This window comes from Nothobranchius furzeri, chromosome 3 (assembly GCF_043380555.1).
Source record: "Nothobranchius furzeri strain GRZ-AD chromosome 3, NfurGRZ-RIMD1, whole genome shotgun sequence".
In the NCBI taxonomy this organism is placed as follows: Eukaryota; Metazoa; Chordata; class Actinopteri; order Cyprinodontiformes; family Nothobranchiidae; genus Nothobranchius; species Nothobranchius furzeri.
In genome coordinates this window covers 87150918-87160430 of record NC_091743.1, presented here as the reverse complement: position 1 = coordinate 87160430, position 9513 = coordinate 87150918, and the positions used below count along the sequence as shown (strand labels likewise).

General features: G+C 44.3%; 2 protein-coding genes across 5 annotated transcripts in view; one reads left to right on the top strand and one right to left on the bottom strand.

Annotated features, from left to right (window-relative positions):
- Positions 1-303: 303 nt before the first annotated feature.
- mad2l1 (MAD2 mitotic arrest deficient-like 1 (yeast)) lies at positions 304-5389 on the top strand. Its single transcript, XM_015974714.3, has 5 exons — positions 304-504; positions 1771-1917; positions 3786-3906; positions 4705-4808; positions 4928-5389. The coding sequence occupies exons 1-5, from the start codon at positions 441-443 to the stop codon at positions 5098-5100; spliced, it is 609 nt and encodes a 202-aa protein (XP_015830200.1). The 5' UTR covers positions 304-440; the 3' UTR covers positions 5101-5389.
- A 3548-nt stretch (positions 5390-8937) lies between these two features.
- pde5ab (phosphodiesterase 5A, cGMP-specific, b) overlaps positions 8938-9513 on the bottom strand; it is a 158918-nt gene continuing 158342 nt past the window's right edge. For all 4 annotated transcript variants that reach the window (XM_070549687.1, XM_054734092.2, XM_054734093.2 and 1 more), the window contains exons 21-22: positions 9378-9461; positions 8938-9286 (exon numbers count right to left, since the gene is read on the bottom strand). In XM_070549687.1, coding sequence (XP_070405788.1) covers positions 9167-9286; positions 9378-9461 — 204 coding nt within the window. In that variant the 3' untranslated portion in view covers positions 8938-9166. The remainder of the gene's footprint in view (positions 9287-9377; positions 9462-9513) is intronic.

The following is a 9513-nucleotide window of genomic DNA, read 5'->3' as shown; positions in this document are numbered from 1 at the left end:
GTCCTCACACGCTTTAGCTGTTGTGTTCAGGCAGTCATTTAAACTCTCTTATAAAAAGACGGAGGTCAGACAATAAGCCGGTGACTTCATGGGAAAAACACTTTATAAGTTAAAATAAAATAACTTACATACAATAAAAACTAGATACAAGGATTAACCATCCATCCATTGTCCTCCTCCCATCTGGGCTTTGGTTGCAGACGTGACCCTGTGTGGATGAGCGGATGCAGAAAGCGGATGGCTCTACGGTTACACTTATCTACACTGCCCTCTAGGGGCATACAGATGTAAACGCAGCACTAGGGCGTGATCGGCACAAAAACGCGCATGCGCGTAGTGTCCAGCTGACACATTTTCAAAGTAGACGGCGGGTAGTTGAGTCGTACATAGAATCAGCACAAAGCTTCCTCGAGGAAAGCCAACCAGTAGCAGTTGGAAAGATGACCAGCACGCTGAAGGGAATCACTCTGAAAGGAAGTACAGAACTAGTGGCCGACTTCTTCTGTGAGTGTTCATGTCTCTGTTCCGCCTTTTGAACGCCGTTGACACGACGCGCAGCTAGCATGCTAGCGGGCCTCGGTGTGGCTCACCCAGCGTTGCAAGCTAAAGTCTGGTAAAGGGATACAAACGTGTTGCCTGAAGGTTTTTAAACAGGTCGGTGCTCTTACAGGTAGCGTTTCTGATATTTAGCATTTGGTGTAACTTTAACGTCAGTTGAACGTGTTGGAGGCAGTCCGCTCCGCTGGTGCAGAAATCCCGTTGAAAGACGAAAAAGAGCTCCGTTTACAGGTAAAACTGCACTGTTCTTGTGTGGCTTGTATGCCGAATCGATTAGAAGAGCGACATCAGTTAAATATATCGTGCTCTTATTCTACAACTTGTGTATATTCCTAGCAATCTTTGTGAAAGCTACATTTACCCGTTTAATGGACGATGTTTGGTCCAGGATGGAGTTGCTTCACACTGAAGATTCTTTACTCTTCATATTTAAATATTGCATACTTGACTCTTCCTATTCTAAACCAATCTCTGCTCACACACACACACACACACTCAGGTGCAGCAAATACAACGTACAAATGTTTTGTTTGTTCACAAAGATTTTAAAAGTTTAGCATAAAATAAGAAGGCAGGAAAACTTAAAATATGACTAAAAAATCCCTAAAGTAAAACGGGGAGTGGCCCCCTTATATCAGTTTTCTATTGGGCCATTCCCATCTGTACCAGGCCGGGTAGCCCCAGTCGGCCCCAGCCTGGCCCGGTTGATTCCACACATCCTTGCCTTAAGCCCATGTGGGCTGATTCTACCCACCAATCAGAGGCTTGCTCTAATGGAAGGTGTGAATTTGCTGTCAGCAGTGGGTGTGTTGGCCCTGGTCGGCCTGAAGCAGACCCCCTCGAGAAGAGGGCTGAGAATGAGCCTTGGTTGGCCCGGAAACATACCAGGCCACCCAGATATGTAAACAACCTACGCTACCCGGGCCGACCCGGTACAGATGGGAATGGCCCATATTTCTAGTCACAACCACCATGGTATACAAACACGTCGGTCTTCGTTCTGCAGAAACTCTTTACACTGACATGAGTCATAGGTGACTCGCTTTGCAGCACAGATGATGAGTAGACAAGCTTTAGTTTGACTGCTTGAATCAGAGATGTGCAGATGTGATTAACAGGAAACATTTCCCCCTCATTAGATCGTCTTATTCCTGTAATGAAGGGTTCTTGTGTTCTAAAACATGACGTGAAACTGCCCTCTGTTCTCCTCAGCCTTTGGCATCAACAGCATCTTGTATCAGCGGGGCATCTATCCTCCAGAGACGTTCTCCAGAGTCACACACTATGACATGAGTCTGCAGGTCACCACTGACTCCAAGCTGAAGAACTACCTGACCAACGTGGTGTCTCAGCTCAAAGGTAATTAGCTGACCGACCAACTCCGACTGGAGCTTATGCGTCCTCAAAGAGTGCCCAAACAGAGGTCAGAGGTGTGTTTGACTCGAGGGAATGCTCCTCTGTTCTTTGAGCTTTAGGCTCCACCCACATTTACCTTGTTGTTGAATCTAGGCAGCTTGGGGTCTCTACTGTAGCGTACCAAACCCAGTTGTGAAGCAGTAATGTTGTAATGGCCACGGAGAAACCGTTCGCTCTGAGACGAGCTTAGAGACGCCACCTTACATCTGCATGTGCCAACCCGCGGCCATGCTAGCTACAAATGTTTCGGTAAGCTTACCGCCGTCCGTTATTTCTGTTTATGTGGAGCTGAGAACCGACCCACTCCAAAACCAGATAACAGGTATGGGTGCCTGCAGCGGCCAAAAGGCCTCAGAAACTACCATCTGCTACTGTCTTTCCCTAATCAGTGATTTCAGCCATGTTTGCCTTTCTAACTGTAATAACTCTGCTGTATGACCCACGCCAGCATCACCTACTGTGGTGGACGTATTCATGCCTTCAAATGAGCTCATGTTGTTTTCACCTGGGCAAGAAAAACAAAATGACCAGATAATCATGACATGTCCCACCTCTTGTATTATGTCCCCCAAGCTAGACAGGTGTTGTCAAAAAAATCGATACCTAGATATAAATTGATACTAAAAGTGGTATCGATATTATAGACTATTATACACAGCCTTCTTCAAGTACACCGACACGCACGACATCCAGATGCCGTAAAGCAGCCTCCCCTTCCCAGACAAACAGAAGAAGCTGCCGCATGGCTACATTGCAATTTCCCACGCGAGTTGTCTCCGATCCAAGTTTTGTCTGCCAAATAAATAAACAAAAACATAAACATCAAATTTGGGAGGTGCTTCACAGCCCAACTTAATTAGCATACCAAATCCGGCACGTAGTTGTGTATTCACGCTTATGTGCTTAAAGGAAAACTCCCGTTTATTGCAACCCGGACTTAATTCTAGCATGCAGTACGTTTGTTTACTCACGCTGACAACTTTGGTGCTGCTTGGATTCCCCGGGGTATTTAGATCCATTAGCGAATCGCCATCAGTGTATATCCATATAACGGGAGCGGACAGGCACCCATGGTGCAGCCTCGAAATAAGACATTATCTGCACCAAAACATCTCAATGTCGAAAGTTTTTTTTTTTTTAGGAATCGTTAACATGATTCCCCTGTTCGTTTGGAGCGAGTCTGGGATTTCTAGGTGTAAACAGACTAGCTGCGGCTAATCTAACCGGCGCTTTTAATGATGTCACTGCCGTGCGCCAGTCTGTTTTTATTAAGATTACCGGTAGATGTACCTTTGTCCTGCTGTGGAGAAATTCGTTTTCTCCCTTTATTGACCAACAGAGTTGTTCAAAAGTACAGAACAAAACATATGGCATTACATCTTATGACAAAAATGCACCTTAAACAGAGTTTAAGCAGCAAAACATCACTCTGCATATAGTGTATATATAGTGAGACAATTCATGATTTAAAGTGTTAACTTTCGCCAGTTTTTGTATGCAAGTTTAAAAAAAATGCTGATACTTGAAAGGTTTAAGCTCTTTACACACTTAATTCTTAACATTTAATTTTTGTAATATAAATTGAGGAATGTTACTTTTTGAATAAACTTGTTCAATAAATTGGTGTTTTTAAATAGTATCGAAATCGAGTATCGAATCCCCCCCCCCCCCCGTATCGAATCGAGTTTGAAATTTTAGTATCGTGACAACCCTACTAGAGACAGGTGTTAAAATGAGAGTTTTAACCATGAACTGCCCCCGCGCGGGGCTGCTTTATCAGAAGCCACAAACATCGGTCGTTTGTGTTGCAGAGTGGCTGTATGAATGCACCGTGCAGAAGCTGGTGTTGGTCATCACGTGCCTGGAAACCAACGAGGTGCTGGAGAGATGGCAGTTCGACATCGAGTGTGACAAGTCTGCCAAGGAGAGCAGGTCTGCTTTCTACTGGTTTTACTAGTGCTGACTGGATGACTCGTTCAGAGGGTTTGTTCAGTCCAACATGTGGGCTTGAGTTCAGCTCCAGTCTGTGTGTAAACGGGTCAGCTGAGTCTGGTTCTGCTCCGGATGGGGCGGTTACCTTAAATTGATGCTTTAAAGGTGCAGTATGTAAGAATGTAGTGATAATTTTACAGTGAGAAAGTCCTAAGAGTCTGATGTTTCAGTCATTTAGGAAGGAAGGTTCTACTGAAAAAATTCTCATATCCAGCTGCTGGATTGTCCGTTTTTCTCCTTTCTAAACAAAGGAAGGCTGAACGTAACTACTGTGTACCATCATTGAGTGGGGGGCGTGTCTCCTGCGAGCTAATGCTGCAGCACCAACATTTGTAATTTGACGATGGCCACCAAAAAGCTCCAGAGTTGTTTGAAGTGGTTGCAGTAATCAGATTTTACCACAACATGTCATTTTTACTTAATTTCTACATAATGCACCTTTAATCCAGCCTGCTGGTACCTTCATTCAGAGATGGTTTAGGTCATTTGGCATTTTACAGTGAGACTAATTTGGTCAGAGTCCGGACTTCTGCCCTTATAGCCCTTTATAAGTTATAACCCTACGCTGTGTTGTTGCTAAGCCCGCTCCGTCGTTCAGCATCAGTCAGTAGCAGCGTCAGACACCGGCTTATGTACAGATGTCACTCACGGCGTACGTGAGCGTGCGAGGATGTACCTGGACTGATGCAGAGGTAGTGGCGTTTCAGCACTCATTCCTGAGTTGGTGTTTGTTCCCAGCGCTCCCAGAGAGAAATCCATTAAGACCATCCAAGATGAGATCCGCTCCGTCATCAGACAGATAACTGCTACGGTTACTTTCCTCCCACTGCTGGAGACGCCGTGTGAGTAACACACACACACACACACACGCACGCCAAAACAAGACGAGGCTGGTTCTCTTTCCGAATCGGGGTGGCGAGATCCTCAATTTTAATTCTGACCTTTGCCTTCTTGGCTGCAGGTGCCTTTGACCTCCTGGTGTACACGGATAAGGACCTGGTCGTTCCAGAAAAGTGGGAGGAGTCTGGCCCACAGATCATCGACCAATCAGAGGAGGTGCGTTTGCGCTCCTTCACCACCTCCATTCACAAGGTCAACAGCATGGTGGCGTACAAAAGGACCGACTCCGCCTAAACTATGAGCTGTACATCTCACACACACACACACACACCTTATAGTAGGTAACAGTGGCTTCTGGGGCTCTCTGTCCTCACAGTGGACATGTTTTCTTTTCTGAGTTTTACTTTGTCTCGTTTGTGAGAGGACGTGAAAGGATGCTGCTCACTCCTCTCTGCTGTAAATATTTGTCAAAGTTGTTTTCTTTAATGTTGTCGCTGACGTCACCAACCGTTGTTTTAGTGATTTGTACGTCCGACCTTTTAAACTGTCACAAATAAAGGCCTTTTGCCTTTCCTCCTGTCAATGGCGTGCCTTTCTTTTGTGACCACAAGGTGGCAGTGTGGTGTAGCGTGTTGTGTGCGTGCAGGCCAACAGACACCACAGAAAAGAAGTTTTATTCTTTATTCAGCCACTCTCTACTTGGCTCACAGTGGTGTGGACAGAAGAAGAACGTCCCTTTCTCCATGGGACCATATCAGCTTATTTCATTCAGTGTCTACAGAAATCCATCTTTAAAAACAGCTCTTACATATGAAATGTTTATTTTAAACATGCATGAAATCAACCTGAAGATCTCTCGGTGAGAAAACTAGATTTTTAGAAAAAGCACAGCCCTGGAGGCTACAGAGTAGCACGTGGCCATAGATACAAAGGAGCGCATGTACAAAGTGCTTCAGTTGTGCTGCGAGAACGCCACGAAGTGACCGCTGCTCGTGTGCGTACCGAGAATTCTGGAGATGAGAACGATCATCTCAACAGTCTAAAACGAACAGCGCCGACGTGGGGTGTTTTAGGTAAGGTAGGACTTAGTTTTAACAAAAGTACATTCAATGTTGTGTAGTTGCCTCACTGTCAATCCTGCATCCTCATCATGGATGAAGCTGCTGCGTTGTTACACCGTCTACCTGTGACTCATCTGGGTATCAAACTGTTCTAAATTCAATAAAATCACCAAGTTCCCTCGTCCATATCAAATATCTTCTGGTGTTAAAGCTCACACAAGCAGGTAAGGGAGGTTGTTTTGGTGGGGGGAGTCCCGATTGTCTGTGCTGTGGTTACTGGTGAAAACTGTAAAACCTGCCCAGTTTTCACCAGTAACCACAGTACAGAGACAACTGGGCAACTGCAGAGTGATCTAACGTCTGATCTAGAAAAACTCCAGCGATCCTTGAGGAGCCAAAAAGATCTGCCTGTACATCCACATGCAAATGGGGTTAGCCATGTTTGATGACTTCCTGCACAGGGCTGGATCCAGAATGACTAAAGACCAGACCGATCGGAGCGATCACTGGTGAAGGCCTCACTGAACATTTTTTTGTGATGTGTATTTGGTCATGTGACAGTGGTTGCAGGGGCGTGTCCAGATCTTTTAAAACGGGGTGGCCCAGGTGAGGCACAACTTTGTGCATGGGTGGCACCAATGGTTATGCTTTTTTTGTTTTACCCCCAAGCCTTTTGTGGACAATGAAAAGCCTATTTAGAGGTAAATTAGTGTGTTAGCACCTGGGGTGGCATGTGCTACCCCAGGCCACTCCCTGGACACGCCCCTGAGTGGTTGTAATCATCTCAGAAGTGTAAATGTGTGTGTACATAACGTAAATTCAACTTAAATCATTTTCATACTAAATCTGATTTTAGAAGCATGTCAGTATATCGGCTAATATCTTATCGGCCATAACAGTGATATTGATATCGGTGCATCCCTAGTTTAAATGTCCCTTCATCTGTTGGTGTGCAGCTAGAGTACTAAGCTGGAGAACTAATCAGACCTTCTCAAAAACAGCTCTAAATGTAACAAAATCTCACTGAAATCTTGAAAACATTTTACTCTTTCCTCTAAAATAAAAAAAACGTATGACTTTCAGTCAAATTAACTTTACCGATAAAAAACGCATCTGGTTTCCTGTTTTACTAAAAATGTTTAGTGTGGAGCAGCATGGGAATGGAAGCCTTTACCTCAGCCTTACATGATCAATCGTAGCAGTGGAGACATGATCTGCTCCTCCAGTTGGTTCTATTGTATAATGGTATGACATGCTGTTCATCTGAATGAGCTGTTCCTAAGAAAGATCCTGCAAAAGGTACAGGGAGACTTGTTTTGTAGTATTAAAACTATGTTTGCTGTAAGAAGTGCTGCTCTTTTCTAAAGTATACTCTCACAATATAGAAAATCTAATAAATATATAAAAAGAATAAATACACAATAGTTAAGACAGTGAATGTATAAAAGACTCAAACCCATATAGTGTGCGTGGACAGACGTCTAAAAGCGTTCATATGAGTGACACAGTGTGACGTGTACAGTAAGTACATCGTAGTGATCCCACTCATGATTCTGATCCATAAAGGTCAGCGGGACCAGCCAAGGAGGTGAAACTTCAGAAAGAGACACTCGTGCAAAAAGACAACAGCTATGGTATTAAATACAGCTTGGTGCTCTTACAACGGGAAATGGTTCAAACTAGACCCTGATCTTGAGTATCAATGTACATTTTGTGACTGCAACACATTGGTGCCCCTTGTTAGCTAAGACACTTTTAGCTTCTAACAAAATGGGGTTTACATTTGTATTTAGCAAAAAATGCACTCGTCTAAACCAATGGGACTGGGGGCTTTGCTAACAGCTAGCTGATGACAACATGCTAAAAACATCACCATGCAAATCAGAATCTACCAGGGTGCTTTTTTCTTCCTTGTGTGTTCAATGATGTCAACATAAAAACAATGGACCATAAACCAACCACAGCATTAGAAGATGGTCAATGGACATGGGAGTTTGGTTAAAGGCCCATTAGTCATCACACACACAGGTCAAATGTTTTCTCTGCATCTGACCCATCCTCGGGGGAGCGGCAGACATGGTCGCACTTGAAAACTATTTGGTGGTGCTACCCCCCCAATCCACCCCTTAATGCTGAGTGTCGAGCAGAGGCATTGGGGATCATTTTTAAAGTCTTTGGTATGACCCGCCTGGGATTTGAACCCATGACCTCACGGTGGACACTCATACCAGTAGGCCACTGCTGGTTAAGAAGTCCGTTATTAGTAAATGCTATTATTGTGTTTGGTACCCGAGGCCAACAATAATAGAAAGAACTACTTGGTTTTTGCTGCAAAGTCAGCCTTCACAACGCAGCAGTTAGATGAGGAAATGTCTGGACTGAGGGTAAGAGAAGTCCGTGCTGAAGTTTGCCACTAAAATGTTTATCGGTAGGCTGAGCACCAGACTGAAGTAACTGTCCAATGGCCTACAAATCTAGACAAACCAAAGCTAAACGATTTAGCTCTGCATGTCTGTCTAGCCACGCTCCACTCCAGCCTAATCAAACACAAAATGTCAGCGGCGTGTTGAAATGACATTGGCATCAACCTTGGACCACTTAGACGTGGGCTTTTCTTTGAGTCAGGAGCAGATAGATGTCCCTCATTTAGAAAAAGGATGTATTTGTGTCTTCTTCGACAGTGTACGGTGGACTTCCGCTGACTCATTGTCCAATAACAAGACTACTGTAGGTCCCGCCCCACGACTGAGCTTTCTCTGTGGGGTGTGACTAGACTATAAATTCACATATATAGGATGGCTTACCAGGCTAACTATCCACAACTTTGAACTATGAAAATAAGCTAGCTGGTGAAGTGATGAGAGGAAACAAATCTCCTCAAATGCAGCCCCCGATAACCATAAACGTTGCTTTTGTCTTGTGATACTTTTGTCATCTTTCTGTCCTTTTGGGGACGATTAACACAGAACATTGAAGTAAAGTTTTCAGTTTCTACAGCAGTAGAGGAACCTGGTACCGAGTGTATAAAACATCTAGACCTGACAGTGATAGACATCATATAAAAGCATATCAGATGTTAGCATGTCTGGTAGCATTAGCTGCAGTCCCACTGATTTAGAGAATGAACCAATAGGCTTTCACCTTATTTAAAGTTGGGGTACTTTTCAAGATCACTTTCTGCACACCCAGCATCTCATATAGTCATTCTAAAACATCCTGCTAAAGTCATGAAATCCTGCGTAAAGACTTTAGACCAGTAGGATCCCCAACGTTTGCCAGAAGCCATAATGGATTTTGGGTCACACTAGACCATTGACCAGTCCCTTCTCACAGTCCTCAGCCAGGCACTTCCAGTGCTGTCGGTTCTTCTGGCATCCCTCCAGCAGTGGAGAGCAGTACTCCGACATGCTAGCCAAGGTCTGCAAAAGCAACAATAAGGGTTCAGCAAGGAGGAAGGGTTTCTTCTGCTTTTATGGGCTTTGCAGACAGAAACCTAAAAGGCTAAATTACCTCATATAATTGAACACAAATGGCATCAATGAAGGACACCTGCATGCTGGGAATCTTGTCTCGTTTCTCACGATTCATCAGGTCCTGAAACAAAAGGTACCAAACATAAACTCATTTAATAAGTACAATCGACATC

Coding starts and splice junctions, on each gene's coding strand:
- mad2l1 (XM_015974714.3), top strand. CDS start 441: ATGACCAGCACGCTGAAGGGAATCACTCTGAAAGGAAGTACAGAACTA. Junction 3,907..4,704: donor AAGTCTGCCAAGGAGAGCAG/GTCTGCTTTCTA, acceptor GTTTGTTCCCAG/CGCTCCCAGAGAGAAATCCA. Junction 4,809..4,927: donor CCCACTGCTGGAGACGCCGT/GTGAGTAACACA, acceptor TCTTGGCTGCAG/GTGCCTTTGACCTCCTGGTG.